General features: G+C 45.4%; 1 protein-coding gene across 2 annotated transcripts in view; it reads right to left on the bottom strand.

Moving 5' to 3' along the window:
- Positions 1-25,127, bottom strand: part of ngef (neuronal guanine nucleotide exchange factor) — a 34,480-nt gene extending 9,353 nt beyond the window's left edge. Inside the window, exons 1-8 of one of the 2 annotated variants that reach the window (XM_072668739.1) lie at positions 25,039-25,127; positions 24,431-24,709; positions 19,767-19,851; positions 18,900-19,094; positions 18,376-18,449; positions 4,151-4,419; positions 3,895-4,055; positions 3,599-3,751 (exon numbers count right to left, since the gene is read on the bottom strand). In XM_072668739.1, the coding sequence (XP_072524840.1) occupies positions 3,599-3,751; positions 3,895-4,055; positions 4,151-4,419; positions 18,376-18,449; positions 18,900-19,094; positions 19,767-19,851; positions 24,431-24,668 (1,175 nt within the window). In that variant the 5' untranslated portion in view covers positions 24,669-24,709; positions 25,039-25,127. Of the gene's footprint in view, positions 1-3,598; positions 3,752-3,894; positions 4,056-4,150; positions 4,420-18,375; positions 18,450-18,899; positions 19,095-19,766; positions 19,852-24,430; positions 24,851-25,038 lie in introns of those variants that run through there. The other variant, XM_072668737.1, reaches the window with a different exon arrangement.
- Between the last annotated feature and the right edge of the window lie 655 nt (positions 25,128-25,782).

The raw sequence follows: 25,782 nt of genomic DNA, 5'->3' as shown, positions 1-25,782 counted from the left end.
ACACACCTTCATCTGACATTTAGACATTTAGTCATCACAGCACCTGCAGGCAGCCTGTAAATAGAATCAGTGACACACCGCCGCCACACCTTGCACTGATTACCTCTGAATGAGGACGAAGCTGCAGCCAGAGAAACTCAGACACACCCCGCCTAACACTCCCAACACTCCCAACACTACTAACACTCCTAACACTACTAACACTACTAACACTCCTAACACTACTAACACTACTAACACTCCTAACACTCCCAACACTCCCAACACTACTAACACTACTAACACTGCTAACACTAATAACACTCCTAACACTCCCAACACTCCCAACACTACTAACACTGCTAACACTACTAACACTACTAACACTCCTAACACTAATAACACTCCCAACACTACTAACACTACTAACACTCCTAACACTAATAACACTCCCAACACTACTAACACTACTAACACTCCTAACACTCCTAACACTAATAACACTCCTAACACTACTAACACTAATAACACTAATAACACTCCTAACACTCCTAACACTACTAACACTCCTTACACTAATAACACTCCTTACACTAATAACACTCCTAACACTCCTAACACTACTAACACTCCTTACACTAATAACACTACTAACACTCCTAACACTAATAACACTCCTAACACTACTAACACTCCTTACACTCCTTACACTAATAACACTACTAACACTCCTAACACTAATGACACTCCTAACACTAATAACACTCCTTACACTAATAACACTAATAACAGTCCTGACACTCCTAACACTACTAACACTCCTAACACTACTAAGACTAATAACACTCCTAACACTCTTAACACTACTAACACTCCTTACACTAATAACACTCCTTACACTAATAACACTCCTAACGCTTATAACACTCCTAACACTCCTAACACTAATAACACTCCTAACACCCCTAACACTACTAAAACTCCTAACACCACTAACACTACTAACACTAATAACACTGCTAACACTACTAACACTACTAACATTCCTAACACTAATAACATTGCTAACACTAATAACACTCCTAACACCCCTAACACCCCTAACACTCCTAACACTACTTACACTCCTAACACTACTAACACTATTAACACTACTAACACTCATAAGACAACTAACACTACTAAGGCTCCTAACACTACACACTCCTAACACTACTAACACTATTAAGACTAATAACACTTTTAAAACTACTAACACTACTAACACTATTCACTCTACTAACACTATTAACATTACTAACACTACTAACACTCCAAACACTCCAACACTACTAACACTACTAACACTACAAACACTACAAACACTCCTAACACTCCTAACACTACACACTTCTAACACTAAACACTCCTAACACTCCTAAGACAACTAACACTAACTACTATTACTAATAACACTAATAGCATTAATAACACTACTAACACTCCAACACTACTAACACTACAAACACTCCTAACACTACACACTTCTAACACTAAACACTCCCAACACTAAACACTCCTAACACTCCTAAGACAACTAACACTAACTACTATTACTAATAACACTAATAGCATTAATAACACTACTAACACTACACACTCCTAACACTACTAACTCTAAACACTACTAATACTCCTAACACTACACACTCCTAACACTACTAACTCTAAACACTACTAATACTCCTAACACTACACACTCCTAACACTACTAACTCTAAACACTACTAATACTCCTAATACTACAAACTCCTAACACTACTAACACTACAAACACTGCTAACACTACACACTGCTAACAGTACACACTCCTAACACTACACACTCATAACACTATTAACACTACTAACACTACACACTACTAACACTACTAACACTCCAACACTACAAACACTCCTAACACTAAACACTCCTAACACTAAACACTCCTAACACTCCTAAGACAACTAACACTAACTACTATTACTAATAACACTACTAACACTACATACTCCTAACACTCCTAAGACTACACACCCCTAATACTATTAACACTAATAACACTAATAACACTACTGACACTGCACATTCTTAGCACTCCTAGAACTAAACACTCCTAACACTCCTAAGACTCCTAACACTGCTAACACTACAAACACTGCTAACACTACACACTGCTAACACTACACACTGCTAACACTACACACTCATGACACTATTAACACTCCAACACTACTAACACTCCAACACTACTAACACTCCTAACACTACTAACACTCCTAACACTCCAAAACTACTAACACTAATAACACTACTGACACTGTACATTCCTAACACTAAACACTCCTAACACTCCTAAGACTACTAACACTACAAACACTCCTACCACTACTAACACTGCTAACACTACACACTCCTAACACTATTAACACTACTAACACTACTAACACTCCAACACTACTAACATTCCTAACACTACTAACACTCCTAAGACTACTAACACTACACACTCCTAACACTACTAACACTACACACTCCTAACACTACTAACACTACACACTCCTAACACTACTAAAACTACACATTCCTAACACTACACACTCCTGAGTGTGTGGGTGTGTGTGTGAGTCAGTGTGTGGGTGTTTGTGAGTGAGTGTGTGGGTGTGAGTGTGTAATGAGTGTGTGTGTGTGAGTGAGTGAGTGTGTGAGTGTGTGTGTGTAAGTGAGTGAGTGTGTGTGTGTGTGTGTGTGTGTGTGTGTATGTGTGAATGAATGTGTGTGTGAGTGTGTAAGTGAGTGTGTGTGTGAGTGTGTAAGTGAGTGAGTGGGTGTGTGTGTGTGTGTATGTGTGAATGAATGTGTGTGTGAGTGTGTAAGTGAGTGAGTGGGTGTGTGTGTGTGTTGAAGCGTGGGAAAATCACAGTAGGATATTTATAAAACCACACCCACCTAAAAATCACACAGTATTTACCTCTAAACAAACATCTCACCTACGTACACACACTGCAGAACACACACACATTCTTTCCATCACAGCCAACCAACCAAAAAACATCTCACTCACACACACTCTCACACTCAACTCACACATTCACACTCAACACACACTCTCACACTCACACACTCTCTCACACTCTCTCACACACTCACACTCAACACACACTCTCACGCTCACACACTCTCTCACACTCAACACACTCTCTCACACACTCTCTCACACACTCTCACACTCACACTCTCTCACACTCTCTCACTCACACACTCTCTCACACTCTCTCACACTCTCTCACACTCTCTCTCACACCCTCTCACACCCTCTCACACCCTCTCACACCCTCTCACACTCACACTCTCTCACACTCTCTCACACTCACACTCTCTCACACACTCTCTCACACTCTCTCACACACTCACACTCAACACACACTCTCACGCTCACACACTCTCTCACACTCACACAGTCTCTCACACACTCTCTCACACTCTCACACCCTCTCACACTCACACTCTCTCACACTCACACTCTCTCACACTCTCTCACACTCTCACACACTCTCACACACTCTCACACCCTCTCACACTCACACTCTCTCACACTCACAGTATGCGGCGGTAGTTCTTCTCCTGGTAGACCTGGTTAATGACGTAGCTGATGAAGACTTGGAAGTGATTGACAGCGTGATAATACACAATGTCACACACATCTGAGATCAGGAGAGACTCCTCAATCCTGTGCTCCAGGTCCATCAGAAACCTGACAGCAGCAATAAACCCACATAAACAGAAGGACAGTGGTCAGTGAGAATGTATTTGATGTGTATAAGTAGAAGAACTTGCAAGTTTACAAACACACACACACACACACACACCCAGATACACACTCCTGCACAGACACACCTCTCGCTTGCCTTCGTGATGTCAGCGATGTTGGAGAAGAGGAAGTGCATGTCTGACTGGCTGAGAGTGTTGATGAGGAGTGGGTTCTGCAGGAAATGGTTCTCCAGCAGTTCTAGACTTTTATAATATGATGCTTCAGAGGTCACCAACTCAAACATGGCCTTCAGAGAGAGGAGTGAACAATGTTACATACTTCAGAGAGTGTGTGTGTGTGTGTGTGTGTGTGTGAGTGTGTGTGTGTGTGTGTGTGTGTTACCTCCTGCAGTATGATCTCCCGGTGTGGCAGTCTGCGGAGCAGGCCACTGTTCTGCACGGCGTCCAGGTTCTGCCACAGGCTGAGAGACCGGGCCGTGTTCCTCAGCTGCAGCTGGAGGGCAGGAGGGGAGATCGGCCCCACCGTGACCCCTGATCCCACCGTGACCCCTGACCCGACCTCAAGCCCTGTCAAAGGTAGACCATCCCTCTGCCGTCGCTGTTCGATTTCCTGCTGCTCCGACGTGCCCCGATATTCCTGATACAGGAACGCTACACACACACACACACATACATGGTGAGACATGTTCTTGCTAGTTTTAAAAACTACACCTGCATGAAAAAGACTACATCTGAAAAACTGCAGCGGTTGTAAAAGTGGTTTTTCAGTAAATGGTAAATGTGAATGATTCTCTTCAGTGGGCTCGGGCTGCCGGCCCTACGGATGCTCTGATCACGACACAGCTTTTAAAAAGCTGCTTTCCACATTCTGAAATGCCAAATCCAAAGCTGGTCTGAAAACTGGCTCTGCTCTCCCAGAACCGTCTGCTGCATTTGTGTTACCAGATGGACGGTGGACATCAGGTGGGTCGCTGCTCGTCCAGCCCGGTGTCTCTGAAATGACTGTAAAAATGATTCCGCTGGAAGCAGGCTGAGTTAAATCCCCACATTCTGCTCCTAATCACGGTCGCCTACATCACCACCCGGAAGTGAACCCACAACCCTGCGGTCAATAATGTGGTCCATCTAATGGAGCAGATGTGTCTGACTAAAGGAGGAGACACCAAAACAGTTCTAGAGAGCAGGTTCTGATTCAGACAGTGAGAGAGACTGTGAGATGGAGTGTTAGTGGAGTTGCTGCAGAGCCCTGAATGATAAGCCATGGTTTTAGCAGATCCTCCCACCCAGATCCTAATATTACCCAGCAGGCCTGTCAGTCATGTTGGGTTTTATGGCAGAACAGTGTGAGTTCTTACAGCTTTGCAGAGAGAGATGACCTCACCCACTGCAGAACCAGCTCTGTATCTCAGACTGATAATAGCACTGCGTAGGAAAGCAGCAAGTGTGTGTGTGTGTGTGTGTGTGTGTGTGTGTGTGTGTGTGTGTATTTGGTCTCTTTCAAAAGGTGACTCTGGACAGCGAGGTGGTTGCATAATGTCCTTCAGGTGGGTGTACTTACATAAGGAGGTGGGAGGGAGAGCGGGTTTAGCAGAGCAGTAAAGCATTTTAAAGGCGTTGAATGTAAATAATGTAATAAAGAGCATCTCTCTAAATCTCACTCCCCACCTCTCTCTCTCTCTCTCTCTCTCTCTTGCTCTCTCTCTCTTACCATGATAAAGCCTGTCCTTTAGACTAAAGCAACAGGGTTAGACCACAGGTGGAGAATCCAAGTGCAGACGTTTCTGACTGTCTGGACAGCTCCACCGCAGCCCAGCTACACCTGACGTCCAGGCAGTCGGAACAAGATCCTGTGGACCTGAATTCTCCACTCTCTTTGCTTATCTTGTTTAGCACTGGAACGACATGGCTAGCATACACTATATGACACAAGCTTGCCCCCCCATGCCCCCCCTTAATAAGGCACGAGTCACTTCACCTTTGGAAAAAGCGACACACCCCGTTCAGGTGAGTTTCTCTGGTCTGCTGATCTGTTTGAATGAGAATCTATAGAATCTATAGAATCTATATGGCCCCAGCCTGGCCAGTGACCTTGTTTAGTCCCTGTAGAGAAGAAGTACTGCCAATAGAATAGGACTCTCTGGAGCAGATCAACATCATGACCCTATTGGCTCCATGCTGCCTAATAATGCCAGGCGTGGGCTAGAGGGGTATAAAGCCCCCCAGCATTGAGGAGCTGTGGAGCAGTGGAAGAGCTGTGTTCTCTGGAATGATGGTGGTGGAGCTCCATCCAGTACTTTTGGGATGAGTTGGGGATGATGAGGTGGGGTGGTGATCATCCTCCAACATCCTGAATACAATCATAAAAATAAACTAAATACTATCAAATTCTCACAGCAATGCTCCTCCTCCAGAATCTAGTAGAAAGCCTTCTTCTCTGGACAGTACAGACAGTTACTTCAACAGAAGGATCAACTCTTTAATACCTTTGATTTTAGAAGAAACAATGAATGAGAAGGTATCTCTGTTCCAGAGTAAGACTGTTCCTGCTCTCTGTTCCAGAGTAAGACTGTTCTTACTCTCTGTTCCAGAGTAAGACTGTTCCCGCTCTCTGTTCCAGAGTAAGACTGTTCCCGCTCTCTGTTTCAGAGTAAGACTGTTCTTACTCTCTGTTCCAGAGTAAGACTGTTCCTGCTCTCTGTTCCAGAGTAAGACTGTTCCCGCTCTCTGTTTCAGAGTAAGACTGTTCTTACTCTCTGTTCCAGAGTAAGACTGTTCTTACTCTCTGTTCCAGAGTAAGACTGTTCCCGCTCTCTGTTCCAGAGTAAGACTGTTCCCGCTCTCTGTTTCAGAGTAAGACTGTTCTTACTCTCTGTTCCAGAGTAAGACTGTTCCTGCTCTCTGTTCCAGAGTAAGACTGTTCTTACTCTCTGTTCCAGAGTAAGACTGTTCTTACTCTCTGTTCCAGAGTAAGACTGTTCCCGCTCTCTGTTCCAGAGTAAGACTGTTCCCGCTCTCTGTTTCAGAGTAAGACTGTTCTTACTCTCTGTTCCAGAGTAAGACTGTTCCTGCTCTCTGTTCCAGAGTAAGACTGTTCCCGCTCTCTGTTTCAGAGTAAGACTGTTCTTACTCTCTGTTCCAGAGTAAGACTGTTCCCGCTCTCTGTTCCAGAGTAAGACTGTTCCCGCTCTCTGTTCCAGAGTAAGACTGTTCCCGCTCTCTGTTCCAGAGTAAGACTGTTCCCGCTCTCTGTTCCAGAGTAAGACTGTTCTTACTCTCTGTTCCAGAGTAAGACTGTTCTTACTCTCTGTTCCAGAGTAAGACTGTTCCTGCTCTCTGTTCCAGAGTAAGACTGTTCTTACTCTCTGTTTCAGAGTAAGACTGTTCTTACTCTCTGTTCCAGAGTAAGACTGTTCCCGCTCTCTGTTCCAGAGTAAGACTGTTCCCGCTCTCTGTTCCAGAGTAAGACTGTTCCCGCTCTCTGTTTCAGAGTAAGACTGTTCTCACTCTCTGTTCCAGAGTAAGACTGTTCTCGCTCTCTGTTCCAGAGTAAGACTGTTCCCGCTCTCTGTTCCAGAGTAAGACTGTTCTTACTCTCTGTTCCAGAGTAAGACTGTTCCCGCTCTCTGTTCCAGAGTAAGACTGTTCTTACTCTCTGTTCCAGAGTAAGACTGTTCCTGCTCTCTGTTCCAGAGTAAGACTGTTCTTACTCTCTGTTCCAGAGTAAGACTGTTCCCACTCTCTGTTCCAGAGTAAGACTGTTCTCGCTCTCTGTTCCAGAGTAAGACTGTTCTTATAGTAGGATCTTATAGTATATTACGAACCATCAAGACTACTTAGATCTCAGGGTGCTGGCCTCTTACGCGTTCCCAAAATTCAGAAAACCTCAGCAGGGGGAAGAGCCTTTTCCTATAAAGCCCCCCAGCTCTGGAATAACCTTCCAGATAATGTTCGGGACTCAGACACAGTCTCAATCTTTAAATCTAAGCTGAAAACTTATATGTTTAGTTTAGCTTTTGGTAATTAATGTTTCTTAGATAAGGGCTGCAGGTCCAGGGGTTCGCGGACCCAGGGAATTGTAGTACTCTGAGATGCTGGAGCTGTCGTCTCGCTGCTTACACGCCATCACTCAGGTTTGTTGACGGTGGAGCAGATAGATGCTGGTGTTCTCAGGGTAAGCCCGTGTCCGTGTTACCTTCTGGCTCTCTCCTTTTAATTATGCTGTGATAATCAGACCTGCCGGAGTCATCAGACATACCCAGATGCTGATGATCAACATTCTCTGCACTCCATAAAATTCCTCTTAGAACTAACTTCTCTCTCTTTACCTTCCCCGAGTAAATGGCCACCCAGCCCGATCTGCAGGAAGATTGCCCGCTGAGGTCCCCTCTACCTGCATCTAACCAGCTGCCACCTACCAGTCCAGCCAGCGGGTCCCCCCCCCAACCCACCACCACCCATGGCTCACCCGCCAGCCGCTGCTGCCTGTTTGGTGGCCGTGCTGAAACCTAGATGGACTCGTGCCTGTCTGACACTATTAATATCACCACTATTAACTTTCTGTTGTACCTGGTTTGGTAATTTTTATCATTAATGTTTAAAACAGTCTGGCCAGAGGAGGATGGGTCCCCCTTGTGAGTCTTGGTTCCTCCCAAGGTTTCTTCCTCCAGCTCTGAGGGAGTTTTTCCTTGCCACTGTCGCCGTTGGCTGCTCACGGGGGTCTTTGACGCTTCATGTTATTTCTTCTTTCTTCTCTGTCTTTGTTCTTTATTAAGTAATAATTATGTAAAGCTGCTTTGTGACGACAACAGTTGTAAAAAGCGCTATACAAATAAATTTGACTTGACTTGACTTGACTTGACTGTTCTCGCTCTCTGTTCCAGAGTAAGACTGTTCCCGCTCTCTGTTCCAGAGTAAGACTGTTCCCGCTCTCTGTTCCAGAGTCAGACTGTTCTCGCTCTCTGTTCCAGAGTAAGACTGTTCCCGCTCTCTGTTCCAGAGTAAGACTGTTCTCGCTCTCTGTTCCAGAGTAAGACTGTTCTCGCTCTCTGTTCCAGAGTAAGACTGTTCCCGCTCTCTGTTCCAGAGTAAGACTGTTCCAGAGTAAGACTGTTCCCACTCTCTGTTCCAGAGTAAGACTGTTCTCGCTCTCTGTTCCAGAGTAAGACTGTTCCAGAGTAAGAATGTTCCCGTTCTCTGTTGCAGAGTAAGACTGTTCTCGCTCTCTGTTCAAGAGTAAGACTGTTCCCGCTCTCTGTTCCAGAGTAAGACTGTTCTTACTCTCTGTTTCAGAATAAGACTGTTCCCGCTCTCAGTTGCAGAGTAAGACTGTTCTCACTCTCTGTTCCACAGTAAGACTGTTCTTACTCTCTGTTCCAGAGTAAGACTGTTCCTGCTCTCTGTTCCAGAGTAAGACTGTTCCCGCTCTCTGTTCCAGAGTAAGACTGTTCCAGAGTAAGACTGTTCCCACTCTCTGTTCCAGAGTAAGACTGTTCCCGCGCTCTGTTCCAGAGTAAGACTGTTCTCACTCTCTGTTTCAGAGTAAGACTGTTCTCACTCTCTGTTCAAGAGTAAGACTGTTCCCGCTCTCTGTTCCAGAGTAAGACTGTTCCCGCGCTCTGTTCCAGAGTAAGACTGTTCCCGCTCTCTGTTCCAGAGTAAGACTGTTCTTACTCTCTGTTTCAGAATAAGACTGTTCCCGCTCTCTGTTCCAGAGTAAGACTGTTCCCGCTCTCTGTTCCAGAGTAAGACTGTTCCCGCGCTCTGTTCCAGAGTAAGACTGTTCCCGCTCTCTGTTCCAGAGTAAGACTGTTCTTACTCTCTGTTCCAGAGTAAGACTGTTCCCGCTCTCTGTTCCAGAGTAAGACTGTTCCCACTCTCTGTTCCAGAGTAAGACTGTTCCCGCTCTCTGTTCCAGAGTAAGACTGTTCCAGAGTAAGACTGTTCCCGCTCTCTGTTCCAGAGTAAGACTGTTCCCACTCTCTGTTCCAGAGTAAGACTGTTCCCGCTCTCTGTTCCAGAGTAAGACTGTTCTTACTCTCTGTTTCAGAATAAGACTGTTCCCGCTCTCTGTTCCAGAGTAAGACTGTTCTTACTCTCTGTTCCAGAGTAAGACTGTTCCTGCCCTCTGTTCCAGAGTAAGACTGTTCTTACTCTCTGTTCCAGAGTAAGGCTGTTCCTGCTCTCTGTTCCAGAGTAAGACTGTTCCCGCTCTCTGTTCCAGAGTAAGACTGTTCCCGCTCTCTGTTCTAGAGTAAGACTGTTCCCGCTCTCTGTTCCAGAGTAAGACTGTTACAGAGTAAGACTGTTTTCACGCTCTGTTCCAGAGTAAGACTGTTCCCGCTCTCTGTTCCAGAGTAAGACTGTTCCCGCTCTCTGTTCCAGAGTAAGACTGTTCCAGAGTAAGACTGTTCTCGCTCTCTGTTCCAGAGTAAGACTGTTTTTGTTCTCTGTTAAAGAGTAAGAATGTTCCCGCTCTCTGTTCCAGAGTAAGACTGTTCCAGAGTAAGACTGTTCTCACTCTCTGTTCCAGAGTAAGACTGTTCTCACTCTGCTCCAGAGTAAGACTGTTCTTACTCTCTGTTCCAGAGTAAGACTGTTCCTGCTCTCTGTTCCAGAGTAAGAATGTTCCCGCTCTCTGTTCCAGAGTAAGACTGTTCTTACTCTCTGTTCCAGAGTAAGACTGTTCCAGAGTAAGACTGTTCCCGCTCTCTGTTCCAGAGTAAGACTGTTCCAGAGTAAGACTGTTCTCGCTCTCTGTTCCAGAGTAAGACTGTTTTTGTTCTCTGTTAAAGAGTAAGAATGTTCCCGCTCTCTGTTCCAGAGTAAGACTGTTCTCACTCTGTTCCAGAGTAAGACTGTTCCAGAGTAAGACTGTTCTCACTCTCTGTTCCAGAGTAAGACTGTTCTCGCTCTCTGTTCCAGAGTAAGACTGTTCTCACTCTCTGTTCCAGAGTAAGACTGTTCTCGCTCTCTGTTCCAGAGTAAGACTGTTCTCACTCTGCTCCAGAGTAAGACTGCTCCAGAGTAAGACTGTTCCAGAGTAAGACTGTTCCCGCCCTCTGTTCAAGAGTAAGACTGTTCCCGCTCTCTGTTCCAGAGTAAGACTGTTCTTACTCTCTGTTCCCGCTCTCTATTCCAGAGTAAGACTGTTCCCGCTCTCTGTTCCCGCTCTCTATTCCAGAGTAAGACTGTTCCCGCTCTCTGTTCCAGAGTAAGACTGTTCCAGAGTAAGACTGTTCTCGCTCTCTGTTCCAGAGTAAGACTGTTCCAGAGTAAGACTGTTCTTGCTCTCTGTTCCAGAGTAAGACTGTTCCAGAGTAAGACTGTTTTTGTTCTCTGTTCAAGAGTAAGAATGTTCCCGTTCTCTGTTGCAGAGTAAGACTGTTCTCACTCTCTGTTCCAGAGTAAGACTGTTCCAGAGTAAGACTGTTCTTGCTCTCTGTTCCAGAGTAAGACTGTTCCAGAGTAAGACTGTTCTCACTCTCTGTTCCAGAGTAAGACTGTTCCCGCTCTTTGTTCCAGAGTAAGACTGTTCTCACTCTCTGTTCCAGAGTAAGACTGTTCCCACTATCTGTTTCAGAGTAAGACTGTTCTCACTCTCTGTTCCAGAGTAAGACTGTTCTCACTCTCTATTTCAGAGTAAGACTGTTCTCACTCTCTGTTCAAGAGTAAGACTGTTCTCACTTTCTGTTCCAGAGTAAGACTGTTCCAGAGTAAGACTGTTCTCACTCTCTGTTCCAGAGTAAGACTGTTCCCGCTCTCTGTTCCAGAGTAAGACTGTTCCCGCTCTCTGTTCCAGAGTAAGACTGTTTTCGCTCTCTGTTCCAGAGTAAGACTGTTCCCGCTCTCTGTTCCAGAGTAAGACTGTTTTCGCTCTCTGTTCCAGAGTAAGACTGTTCCCGCTCTCTGTTCCAGAGTAAGACTGTTCTCACTTTCTGTTCCAGAGTAAGACTGTTCCAGAGTAAGACTGTTCCCGCTCTCTGTTCCAGAGTAAGACTGTTTTCGCTCTCTGTTCCAGAGTAAGACTGTTCCCGCTCTCTGTTCCAGAGTAAGACTATTCTCGCTCTCTGTTTAAGAGTAAGACTATTCTCGCTCTCTGTTCCAGAGTAAGACTGTTCTCACTCTCTGTTCCAGAGTAAGACTGTTCCCACTCTCTGTTCTAGAGTAAGACTGTTTCCGCTCTCTGTTCCAGAGTAAGACTGTTCCAGAGTAAGACTGTTCTCGCTCTCTGTTCCAGAGTAAGACTGTTCCAGAGTAAGACTGTTCTTGCTCTGTTCCAGAGTAAGACTGTTCCAGAGTAAGACTGTTTTTGTTCTCTGTTCAAGAGTAAGAATGTTCCAGAGTAAGACTATTCTCGCTCTCTGTTCCAGAGTAAGACTGTTCTCACTCTCTGTTCCAGAGTAAGACTATTCTCGCTCTCTGTTCAAGAGTAAGACTATTCTCGCTCTCTGTTCCAGAGTAAGACTGTTCTCACTCTCTGTTCCAGAGTAAGACTGTTCCCACTCTCTGTTCTAGAGTAAGACTGTTTCCGCTCTCTGTTCCAGAGTAAGACTGTTCCAGAGTAAGACTGTTCTCGCTCTCTGTTCCAGAGTAAGACTGTTCCAGAGTAAGACTGTTCTTGCTCTCTGTTCCAGAGTAAGACTGTTCCAGAGTAAGACTGTTTTTGTTCTCTGTTCAAGAGTAAGAATGTTCCCGTTCTCTGTTGCAGAGTAAGACTGTTCTCACTCTCTGTTCCAGAGTAAGACTGTTCCAGAGTAAGACTGTTCTTGCTCTCTGTTCCAGAGTAAGACTGTTCCAGAGTAAGACTGTTCTCACTCTCTGTTCCAGAGTAAGACTGTTCCCGCTCTCTGTTCCAGAGTAAGACTGTTCTCACTCTCTGTTCCAGAGTAAGACTGTTCCCACTCTCTGTTCTAGAGTAAGACTGTTTCCGCTCTCTGTTCCAGAGTAAGACTGTTCCAGAGTAAGACTGTTCTTGCTCTCTGTTCCAGAGTAAGACTGTTCCAGAGTAAGACTGTTTTTGTTCTCTGTTCAAGAGTAAGAATGTTCCCGTTCTCTGTTGCAGAGTAAGACTGTTCTCACTCTCTTTTCCAGAGTAAGACTGTTCCAGAGTAAGACTGTTCTTGCTCTCTGTTCCAGAGTAAGACTGTTCCAGAGTAAGACTGTTCTCACTCTCTGTTCCAGAGTAAGACTGTTCCCGCTCTCTGTTCCAGAGTAAGACTGTTCTCACTTTCTGTTCCAGAGTAAGACTGTTCCAGAGTAAGACTGTTCTCACTCTCTGTTCCAGAGTAAGACTGTTCTCACTCTCTGTTTCAGAGTAAGACTGTTCTCACTCTCTGTTCCAGAGTAAGACTGTTCCCGCTCTCTGTTCCAGAGTAAGACTGTTCTCACTTTCTGTTCCAGAGTAAGACTGTTCCAGAGTAAGACTGTTCTCACTCTCTGTTCCAGAGTAAGACTGTTCCCGCTCTCTGTTCCAGAGTAAGACTGTTCCCGCTCTCTGTTCCAGAGTAAGACTGTTTTCGCTCTCTGTTCCAGAGTAAGACTGTTCCCGCTCTCTGTTCCAGAGTAAGACTGTTCCCGCTCTCTGTTCCAGAGTAAGACTGTTCCAGAGTAAGACTGTTCTCACTTTCTGTTCCAGAGTAAGACTGTTCCAGAGTAAGACTGTTCCCGCTCTCTGTTCCAGAGTAAGACTGTTTTCGCTCTCTGTTCCAGAGTAAGACTGTTCCCGCTCTCTGTTCCAGAGTAAGACTATTCTCGCTCTCTGTTCCAGAGTAAGACTGTTCCCACTCTCTGTTCCAGAGTAAGACTGTTCCAGAGTAAGACTGTTCTCACTTTCTGTTCCAGAGTAAGACTGTTCCAGAGTAAGACTGTTCTCACTCTCTGTTCAAGAGTAAGACTGTTCTCACTTTCTGTTCCAGAGTAAGACTGTTCCAGAGTAAGACTGTTCTCACTCTCTGTTCCAGAGTAAGACTGTTCTCACTCTCTGTTTCAGAGTAAGACTGTTCTCACTCTCTGTTCAAGAGTAAGACTGTTCTCACTTTCTGTTCCAGAGTAAGACTGTTCCAGAGTAAGACTGTTCTCACTCTCTGTTCCAGAGTAAGACTGTTCCAGCTCTCTGTTCCAGAGTAAGACTGTTTTCGCTCTCTGTTCCAGAGTAAGACTGTTCCCGCTCTCTGTTCCAGAGTAAGACTGTTCCCGCTCTCTGTTCCAGAGTAAGACTGTTCCCGCTCTCTGTTCCAGAGTAAGACTGTTCCAGAGTAAGACTGTTCTCACTTTCTGTTCCAGAGTAAGACTGTTCCAGAGTAAGACTGTTCCCGCTCTCTGTTCCAGAGTAAGACTGTTCCCGCTCTCTGTTCCAGAGTAAGACTATTCTCGCTCTCTGTTCCAGAGTAAGACTGTTCCCGCTCTCTGTTCCAGAGTAAGACTGTTCCAGAGTAAGACTGTTCTCACTTTCTGTTCCAGAGTAAGACTGTTCCAGAGTAAGACTGTTCTCACTCTCTGTTCAAGAGTAAGACTGTTCTCACTTTCTGTTCCAGAGTAAGACTGTTCCAGAGTAAGACTGTTCTCACTCTCTGTTCCAGAGTAAGACTGTTCCCGCTCTCTGTTCCAGAGTAAGACTGTTCCCGCTCTCTGTTCCAGAGTAAGACTGTTTTCGCTCTCTGTTCCAGAGTAAGACTGTTCCCGCTCTCTGTTCCAGAGTAAGACTGTTTTCGCTCTCTGTTCCAGAGTAAGACTGTTCCCGCTCTCTGTTCCAGAGTAAGACTGTTCTCACTTTCTGTTCCAGAGTAAGACTGTTCCAGAGTAAGACTGTTCCCGCTCTCTGTTCCAGAGTAAGACTGTTTTTCGCTCTCTGTTCCAGAGTAAGACTGTTCCCGCTCTCTGTTCCAGAGTAAGACTATTCTCGCTCTCTGTTCAAGAGTAAGACTATTCTCGCTCTCTGTTCCAGAGTAAGACTGTTCTCACTCTCTGTTCCAGAGTAAGACTATTCTCGCTCTCTGTTCAAGAGTAAGACTGTTCTCACTTTCTGTTCCAGAGTAAGACTGTTCCAGAGTAAGACTGTTCTCACTCTCTGTTCCAGAGTAAGACTGTTCCCGCTCTCTGTTCCAGAGTAAGACTGTTCCCGCTCTCTGTTCCAGAGTAAGACTGTTTTCGCTCTCTGTTCCAGAGTAAGACTGTTCCCGCTCTCTGTTCCAGAGTAAGACTGTTCCCGCTCTCTGTTCCAGAGTAAGACTGTTTTCGCTCTCTGTTCCAGAGTAAGACTGTTCCCGCTCTCTGTTCCAGAGTAAGACTGTTCCCGCTCTCTGTTCCAGAGTAAGACTGTTCCAGAGTAAGACTGTTCTCACTTTCTGTTCCAGAGTAAGACTGTTCCAGAGTAAGACTGTTCCCGCTCTCTGTTCCAGAGTAAGACTGTTTTCGCTCTCTGTTCCAGAGTAAGACTGTTCTCACTTTCTGTTCCAGAGTAAGACTGTTCCAGAGTAAGACTGTTCCCGCTCTCTGTTCCAGAGTAAGACTGTTCTCACTTTCTGTTCCAGAGTAAGACTGTTCCAGAGTAAGACTGTTCTCACTCTCTGTTCAAGAGTAAGACTGTTCTCACTTTCTGTTCCAGAGTAAGACTGTTCCAGAGTAAGACTGTTCTCACTCTCTGTTCCAGAGTAAGACTGTTCCCGCTCTCTGTTCCAGAGTAAGACTGTTCTCACTTTCTGTTCCAGAGTAAGACTGTTCCAGAGTAAGACTGTTCCCGCTCTCTGTTCCAGAGTAAGACTGTTTTCGCTCTCTGTTCCAGAGTAAGACTGTTCCCGCTCTCTGTTCCAGAGTAAGACTATTCTCGCTCTCTGTTCAAGAGTAAGACTATTCTCGCTCTCTGTTCCAGAGTAAGACTGTTCTCACTCTCTGTTCCAGAGTAAGACTATTCTCGCTCTCTGTTCAAGAGTAAGACTATTCTCGCTCTCTGTTCCAGAGTAAGACTGTTCTCACTCTCTGTTCCAGAGTAAGACTGTTCCCACTCTCTGTTCTAGAGTAAGACTGTTTCCGCTCTCTGTTCCAGAGTAAGACTGTTCCAGAGTAAGACTGTTCTCGCTCTCTGTTCCAGAGTAAGACTGTTCCAGAGTAAGACTGTTCTTGCTCTCTGTTCCAGAGTAAGACTGTTCCAGAGTAAGACTGTTTTTGTTCTCTGTTCAAGAGTAAGAATGTTCCCGTTCTCTGTTGCAGAGTAAGACTGTTCTCACTCTCTGTTCCAGAGTAAGACTGTTCCAGAGTAAGACTGTTCTTGCTCTCTGTTCCAGAGTAAGACTGTTCCAGAGTAAGACTGTTCTCACTCTCTGTTCCAGAGTAAGACTGTTCCCGCTCTCTGTTCCAGAGTAAGACTGTTCTCACTCTCTGTTCCAGAGTAAGACTGTTCCCACTCTCTGTTCTAGAGTAAGACTGTTTCCGCTCTCTGTTCCAGAGTAAGACTGTTCCAGAGTAAGACTGTTCTTGCTCTCTGTTCCAGAGTAAGACTGTTCCAGAGTAAGACTGTTTTTGTTCTCTGTTCAAGAGTAAGAATGTTCCCGTTCTCTGTTGCAGAGTAAGACTGTTCTCACTCTCTGTTCCAGAGTAAGACTGTTCCAGAGTAAGACTGTTCTTGCTCTCTGTTCCAGAGTAAGACTGTTCCAGAGTAAGACTGTTCTCACTCTCTGTTCCAGAGTAAGACTGTTCCCGCTCTCTGTTCCAGAGTAAGACTGTTCTCACTTTCTGTTCCAGAGTAAGACTGTTCCAGAGTAAGACTGTTCTCACTCTCTGTTCCAGAGTAAGACTGTTCTCACTCTCTGTTTCAGAGTAAGACTGTTCTCACTCTCTGTTCCAGAGTAAGACTGTTCCCGCTCTCTGTTCCAGAGTAAGACTGTTCTCACTTTCTGTTCCAGAGTAAGACTGTTCCAGAGTAAGACTGTTCTCACTCTCTGTTCCAGAGTAAGACTGTTCTCACTCTCTGTTTCAGAGTAAGACTGTTCTCACTCTCTGTTCAAGAGTAAGACTGTTCTCACTTTCTGTTCCAGAGTAAGACTGTTCCAGAGTAAGACTGTTCTCACTCTCTGTTCCAGAGTAAGACTGTTCCCGCTCTCTGTTCCAGAGTAAGACTGTTCCCGCTCTCTGTTCCAGAGTAAGACTGTTTTCGCTCTCTGTTCCAGAGTAAGACTGTTCCCGCTCTCTGTTCCAGAGTAAGACTGTTCCCGCTCTCTGTTCCAGAGTAAGACTGTTCCCGCTCTCTGTTCCAGAGTAAGACTGTTCCAGAGTAAGACTGTTCTCACTTTCTGTTCCAGAGTAAGACTGTTCCAGAGTAAGACTGTTCCCGCTCTCTGTTCCAGAGTAAGACTGTTCCAGAGTAAGACTGTTCTCACTTTCTGTTCCAGAGTAAGACTGTTCCAGAGTAAGACTGTTCCCGCTCTCTGTTCCAGAGTAAGACTATTCTCGCTCTCTGTTCCAGAGTAAGACTGTTCCCGCTCTCTGTTCCAGAGTAAGACTGTTCCAGAGTAAGACTGTTCTCACTTTCTGTTCCAGAGTAAGACTGTTCCAGAGTAAGACTGTTCCCGCTCTCTGTTCCAGAGTAAGACTGTTCCCGCTCTCTGTTCCAGAGTAAGACTGTTCCCGCTCTCTGTTCCAGAGTAAGACTGTTTTCGCTCTCTGTTCCAGAGTAAGACTGTTCCCGCTCTCTGTTCCAGAGTAAGACTGTTCCCGCTCTCTGTTCCAGAGTAAGACTGTTCCCGCTCTCTGTTCCAGAGTAAGACTGTTCCAGAGTAAGACTGTTCTCACTTTCTGTTCCAGAGTAAGACTGTTCCAGAGTAAGACTGTTCCTGCTCTCTGTTTCAGAGTAAGACTGTTCTCGCTCTCTGTTCCAGAGTAAGACTGTTTTCGCTCTCTGTTCCAGAGTAAGACTATTCTCGCTCTCTGTTCCAGAGTAAGACTGTTCTCACTTTCTGTTCCAGAGTAAGACTGTTCCAGAGTAAGACTGTTCTCACTCTCTGTTCCAGAGTAAGACTGTTCCCGCTCTCTGTTCCAGAGTAAGACTGTTCTCACTCTCTGTTCCAGAGTAAGACTGTTCCCGCTCTCTGTTCCAGAGTAAGACTGTTCCCGCTCTCTGTTCCAGAGTAAGACTGTTCTTACTCTCTGTTCCAGTGTAATCCCCCCCCCCCTTTTTTTGTACTTGTCTGTACCCCTGTCCTAGTCCGGCTTCAGGATTTGGCCCAGTTGGAGGGCGGGACCCAAATGAATGAAAAGCTGCTTTAGAAATGGAAGTGTTTTAGGATGAAAATAAAAGAGATGTGAGGAGTAAGAGAAGCTGGAGGAAGAGGAGAAGGAGGGGAATGTGTTGCGTTGGCGAGGAAGAAACTGTCCTGCTTTGCTGCAGCAGTGCAGGAAAAAGATCCAAAACCCACACACTCCACCTGCCCTCCACCCACACTCTCTCTCTATGTCTCTCTCTCCCACTCTCTCTCGTCACACAATCACACTTTCATTTAGCTTCTCTTCAGCAAGTAAATCCACATTTCTGTGTGCAAGTATACATGTGTGTGTATGTGTGTGTAAGAATATGTATGTAAATGTGTGTGTGTATGTGTGTGTTGTGCTCTCACTCACGGACGCTCTTTACAATGTTCAGACTGTAGCTGTAGTTCTCCGGTGTGTTCCCACCGTCCTCACTCTGCACTAACCTGCACAAACAAACACACCAGATTGCACACAACCTCGAGCTGATTTCAGAGGACGCAGTGTGTGTTTGTGTGAGTGTGTGTGTAGTTTTAACCCCTCAGTGTTCAAGTCTGGACTATAGCTAATCTAGGAAAACAGTTATAAGGTTCTAAGGGACCCGTTGCTCAGTCTCACAACTACAGTAACTGAATACATTATGATCATGAATAACATCATAGAACCCCAAACTAACCCAACCCGCAGCTCAATCAAATAACGCTTCTGTTCAAAAGTTTGGAATCAACATTCTACACATTCTACATTCTCTCTCTTTTTAAACCCAACGCTGATCTTAAACCTAATCTTAAACATTTAGCTTCTCACAGAGATAGTAATACAAGAAAACACACGCTCACATATGCACAAATTCACACAAACACACACACACAAACACACAGACACACTGCTCTTACCTGAGTGTGTTGTTATCTGTGTGTGAGTGTGTGTGCGTGTGTTCGTCCTGCATGCTGCAGGCTCTGGTGCGAACACTCAGCTCCTCCATCTCTCCTCTGAGCCGCCAATCTCCCGTCTCCACCGGCGACCAAGAGGAGGCTCCACCCACCAACCCATCGCTTAGCAACCCTCTGCCAGAGCTAAGAGGGGAGTGGCTAGAGGTTAAAAAAAATAAAACACACACAAAACGTAACTCCTCCACACACACACTCCTTAACTCACACACACACACACTCCCTCACTCACACACTCTCCCTTACTCACACATACACACACACACACACACACTCCCTCACTCACACACACATACACACACACACATTCCCTCACTTACACACACACACACACACACACACTCCCTCACTCACACACACACTCCCTCACACACACACACTCCCTCACTCACACTCAGGAAATGTGGGGTGTTTATATTTGAGCTGCTCAGATAGATTAAATAAGTCAGTGTAACCTTGATGTTCTGTGTTTGTTTGTGTGTGTATATGTGTGTGTCTGTGTCTGTGTCTGTGTGTGTCTGTGTCTGTGTGTGTGTGTTTGTGTGTGTATATATGTGCATTTGAAAAAGCACCTTTAACCCTGAGACAACTGGAGCAGTTTGCTCATGAGGAGTGGGCCATAATACCTGCTGAGAGGGGCAGAAGTCTCATTGACAGCTACAGGAATCGTTTGATTGCAGTGATTGCCTCAAAAGGTTGTGTGTGTGTGTGTGTGCATTCTTTAGCAGCTGGATGTTGAAGTTTGAATAAACAACGTCTTACTCTGCGGTTCCACCAGGGAGCAGCAGCACTTTTTCAGTTTGGTGTACTCACCGGCGGTTTCGGGAGGTGAGGGGGGACCTGCTGGCCGCAGAGCTCCGGGAGGCCTCCAGGGGGGATTTGGGGGAGGGGGAGGGGCCTGTGAATAAGGAGGTTAGACTAAATAAAATGGGAAATGAGACAAGCGCAGGTGTGACCTTTCACCCGATATTACAATTAACCCTAAACTCAGCAGAACAGCACAGAACCCATGCTTTAACAGAAATATTTTAAAAGGCAAACTCATTAAACAGGCCTGGACAAAAATGATGGTACTCCTAAAAATAATGTGACCAAAGGGACATGTTAAATCAAGGTGTGTCCACTAATTAGCATCACAGGTGTCTACAATCTTGTAATCAGTCAGTGGGACTATATATAGGGCTACAGGTAGTCACTGTGCTGTTTGGTGACATGGTGTTGCACATATTGTTTTTAGAAATTTAAGATTCATGGGACTGTAGCCAACCTCCCAGGACGTGGCTGCAGGAGGAAAACTGATGACAAATCAAAGAGACGGAAAATACGAATGGTAACAAAAGAGCCCAGAAAAACTTCTAAAGAGATTAAAGGTGAACTTCAAGCTCAAGGAACATCAGTGTCAGATCACACCATCCGTCGTTGTTTGAGCCAAAGTGGACTTTATGGGAGACGACCAAGGAGGACACCATTGTTAAAAACAAATCATAAAGGAGCCAGACTGGAATTTGCCAAACTACATGTTGACAAGCCCCAAAGCTTCTGGGAGAATGTCCTATTGACAGATGGGACTTTTTACCAAGGCACATCAGCTCTATGTTCACAGATGGAAAAATGAAGCATATCAAGAAAAGAACACTGTCCCTACTGTGAAACATGGAGGACGCTCTGTGATGTAATGGGGCTGCTTTGCTGCATCTGGCACAGGGTGTCTTGAATCTGTGCAGGGTACAATGAAATCTCAAGACTAAGGGATTCTAAATGTTCTGCCCAGTGTCAGAAAGCTTGGTCTCAGTCGCAGGTCATGGGTCTTGCAACAGGATAATGACCCAAAACAGCTAAAAACACCCAAGAATGGCTAAGAGAAAAACATTGGACTATTCTGAAGTGGCCTTCTATGAGCCCTGACCTAAATCCTATTGAGCATCTTCGGAAGGAGCTGAAACATGCCGTCTGGAAATGGCACCCTTCAAACCTGAGATAACTGGAGCAGTTTGCTCATGAGGAGTGGGCCAAAATACCTGCTGAGAGGTGCAGAAGTCTCACTGACAGTTACAGAAATCATTTGATTGCAGTGATTGCCTCAAAAGGTTGTGCATAAAATATTAAGTTAAGGGTACCATAATTTCTGTCCAGGTCTGTTTCATGAGTTTATTTTTTTAAAAATAATTCTGTTGAAGCATGGTTGAAAAGCAATGTCTGATGTTCATTTGTTGATTTTCATAGCATTTTATTTTTTATTACTTTTGTCAGATTCAAGTTATTTCTGTGACCATTGTGGGGTTTTCTTTCATTAACCGAGGGGTACCAACAATTTTGTCCACGTGTATACTCTCTCTCTCTCTCTCTCTCTCTCTCTCTCACACACACACACACACACACACACACACACACATACACACACAGGATGGAGGGATGTGTAATTAGGGCCTCCACAAGGAGTGAAAGTGGGTGTGTTAGTGTGTGTTGCTAGAGTGTTGTAAGGTGGTTGCTTTGGTGTCCTGGGTGGTTGCTAGGGTGTTTTAAAGTGATTGCTATGGTATGAAGGAGATAACAAGAAAATAAAGAAAGCAGAAGTCTGATTGGACAGCAGTGGAGTATAGCCTAGTGCAGCAGTGTGCGGTCAGTGATGTTCACAAGGACCTGTGTACCTTACCCCTCAGCCCATCCCATTCACACATCCAGCTCAGCCTGCAGGACGGGGTAAAGTCCACCACTGTCTTAGACTGTTTACACTCCTGTCTCAGATTTTACTCATCTGCGGTCAGCTGGAAGTGGAACACTGATACTGATACACACACACACACACACACACACATACACTGTCCTTACTGCACTTCTTACTCTGTACATCAGCTAAACTTCAGCACATCAGCTAAACCCAAAATCAGGGACAGTGGATCAAACTGGCTCAGGGTTCAGGTTCCACGCAGACAGGGGTCCTGGTTTTAGATCAGAGGTTCTCAAGCCTCTCCACCTCAAGGCCTAGGTTTGTGGAGTAGAGAGCAGGACAGCCTACTAGTGCTGCGCCGCTGGGAACCGTGTTCTAGCTCTCTGATTGAGGGGTGCTCAGAGTGATCTCAGCAGTGCAGAGCTCCACACTGTTATAAACACACCACTAACTCTTCACCACTGCTGGTTAGCACAGTGCTACCGCTAACGAGTGTTGTTGACGGATGTCTCACAGCTGATTTCAGTCACAGAGCAGGTTTATTATTTTGCCCACATCATTACTCGCATTTCACCCCAGCGTATCAGAGAACTTACCGGTTCAGATTACACAGCATCCCCATCCTTATACACTCCATACACCTCACACTCCCTATATCACTCCACACACTACACACTCCCTATTTCACTCTATACACCACACATTCCCTATATCACTCCACACACTACACATTCCCTATATCACTCCACACACTACACATTCCCTATATCACTCCATACACTACACACTTCCTAAATCACTCTATACCATACACACTTCCTATATCACTCCACACACTACACACTCCCTATTTCACTCTATACACCACACATTCCCTATATCACTCCACACACTACACATTCCCTATATCACTCCATACACTACACACTTCCTAAATCACTCTATACCATACACACTTCCTATATCACTCCACACACTCCACACTCCCTATTTCACTCTATACACCACACATTCCCTATATCACTCCACACACTACACATTCCCTATATCACTCCATACACTACACACTTCCTAAATCACTCTATACCATACACACTTCCTATATCACTCCACACACTACACACTCCCTATTTCACTCTATACACCACACATTCCCTATATCACTCCACACACTACACATTCCCTATATCACTCCATACACTACACACTTCCTAAATCACTCTATACCATACACACTTCCTATATCACTCCATACACTGCAAACTCCCTATATCACCCAATACACTACACACTCTCTAAATCACTCCATACACTACACACTTCCTATATCACATCCCAATGCAATTCATACAACACACACTCCCTATATCACACCCTTATACACTCCATACACTACACACTCCCTAAATCACTCCACACACTACACACTCCTTATCACTGCAAACTCCCTATATTACAGCCCTATACACTCCATACAACACACACCTCTATATCACAGCCTTATACACTACACACTTCCTACATTACATGTGTGTCACATGTTTTCCAAAATAACAAGTGGGAGTGGGTCTTACATTCCTAAGTACATCACACTTATGCATACCTAACATCACTAATAACACACACACACACTCACACACACACTGAACAATTAAACTGGTTTCTCTGGTTCTGACTGGTTTGATTTGTAGAACAGGTAGATGGATACACTGTGTGTGTGTGTGTGTGTGTGTGTGTGTTCTCAATTGTTCTCAGTGTAACACTCCGCTGGTCTGATTATAGCCTGAGATCTCTGAGGTCAGAGTAAACGTCTCTATAACAGTACCTGTACCTTCACCCGTCTGCTGAAGGCGTTTACACTGGAGTTTAATCGTCAGAATTAATCATCAGAATTCCATAAGAAGTATTGATTATCTCTGACTTGCTTAAAGCTTAAAGGGGAATTTCACTTATATTTCAAAATTCTCTGCATGTCTCAGTATGTGAGCTGAGCTCGGTCAGAGTCGAGGGTCCGGTGTGAAACTGAGCTTCACTGTAGAGAAACTGACCCACTCTGATCTCTGTACAGTGGAGGTGAATGGAAGCAGGCGTCGGTCGCCATGACTACAACACAGATACAGCCCATAATTTATCTCCTATCCAAACCCACCAGTGCAGCTACACGAGTCTTCTGAGTTTTATATGGAATGATGATGATGATGATGATGAAGGTAAAATAGTGAAGAATAGAGAATCTGAACTAATGCAGTTTTCTTTAGGGACTACTTTCTGTAGCTGCACTACACCCTGCAGCATGTATCCCTCCACCATTTTAATGATCTGATTTTAAAAGCAGGTTCTAGAGCCGAACTCTTCTCAGAACTCTGGTAGAACCGTGTCTCAGGCATCAGGCAGCGTCTTCATCACCATTAGGTGAAGAACTTTCTGTGAGGAGCTTTTAGTAGAGCTTCAGACGTCTGCTTCCCTTCACCTCCACTGTAGAACCACAGCTCTGACTGGGGGAGCTTATCTAGAACCTCCACTGTAGAACTCCAGCTCTGACTGGGGGAGCTTATCTAGAACCTCCACTGTAGAACCACAGCTCTGACTGTAGATTAGCTCTGACTGGGGAAGGTTATCTAGAACCGAGCGTTTCACACCAAACCCCCCCCCCCCGACTGAGTGAACTGTGTTTATGTTTAAAATGTTTAATTATGACAGAATTACACACACACACACAAAAGAAATAGAAAACCAAGATACACACAGGCAGCAGAGAGGTTCAATCACACAGTGAAGAAGAGAGAGAGGGCGAGAGAGCTGTGCTCACTGTGCTGCTGCTCTGAGGATGACTGGAGCTTCTTCCTCCTCATGCTGCGGTAGAAGCGGGAGTTGCGACGGATTGGAGCACGGGTGAGACGCTCTTCATCATCCTCTTCCTCCTCGTTTGGCTGGGGTGGGGGGGCAGCAGGGGGTTTAGGGGCCAGTGGCTCCGTGGCCTTTTGACCCCATTTCCTCTGGAACAGAGCAGTCATCGCCATGGTGATGCCCTCTGACCCCAACAACATCAGGGGCAGAGCCCGAGTACAGTGGTCACACAGTCCATCAGCTGGAACACATACACACACACACAGACACACACACACACACACACACTGAACTAAACAGGTTAAGAGTGCCTCTCTCGCTCTCTCTCTTTCCCTCTCTCTGAGCTCAGGTGTGTGAGTCTCAGGTTTACTTTCTCGCTCGCTCTCGCTCTCTGATTCAGATTCAAAACTCTGACACTCCTCTCTCTCTCTCTCTCTCTCTCTCTCTCTCTCTCTCTCTCAGCTCCTCCCTCATTCTCTGTGTCTCTCTCTCTGGTCTAACCTGGTTCTGCTTTAAATTCTTTAGCTGCTTCTCCTTTTGTTTCTGTGTGTAACAGGTAGAGTCCCTCACCTGAGGCAGTAGTCTGAGTGTACGTCTCTCTCTCTCTCTCTCGCACGTACCTGTTGCCCGTGTAAGTGTGTTCAGTCCTGTGTGACAGTGTGTGTGTTGTGTGCCGGAGCCGTAGCGGGGTGTGTGTGTGTTGTGTTCAGTCTGAATTCTGGCAGATCAGCTGACAGCTTAGGGTTCAAAGGTCACAATTTTGCCCTCAATATGCGTGTGTGTGTGTGTGTGTGTGTTGCTTAAGACACTCATCCATAATCCTACTGAACTAAACTACTTACACACACACACACACACACACACACACACACACACAACAACAACAACAACAACAACAATAAAAAGTATGATTAGGGGCCGGTGGCTCTGTCTGGAAGAATTAAAATATAAATGATGAATAACGATAAAGTGCAGCGAGGAGGCGAGACCTTTACATTTACAATTTACAAGCTGTAAAAATCTCTCAGTTTACAGCACTGCTACAGCTAATTCTGGAGCTAACCCTGGAGCGTCCACTAGAGCTTACCCTGGAGTGCACACTAGAGCTAACCCTGGAGTGTACACTAGAGCTAACCCTAGAGCTAACCCTGGAGCGTCCACTAGAGCTAACCCTGGAGTGTACACTAGAGCTAACCCTGGAGCGTCCACTAGAGCTTACCCTGGAGTGTACACTAGAGCTAACCCTAGAGCTAACCCTGGAGCGTCCACTAGAGCTTACCCTGGAGTGTACACTAGAGCTAACCTTAGAGCTTA

Source organism: Salminus brasiliensis, chromosome 23, assembly GCF_030463535.1.
Source record: "Salminus brasiliensis chromosome 23, fSalBra1.hap2, whole genome shotgun sequence".
Taxonomy (NCBI): Eukaryota; Metazoa; Chordata; class Actinopteri; order Characiformes; family Bryconidae; genus Salminus; species Salminus brasiliensis.
Note: the sequence above shows the minus strand (reverse complement) of the source record. Positions and strands in the feature narration are given on the sequence as shown.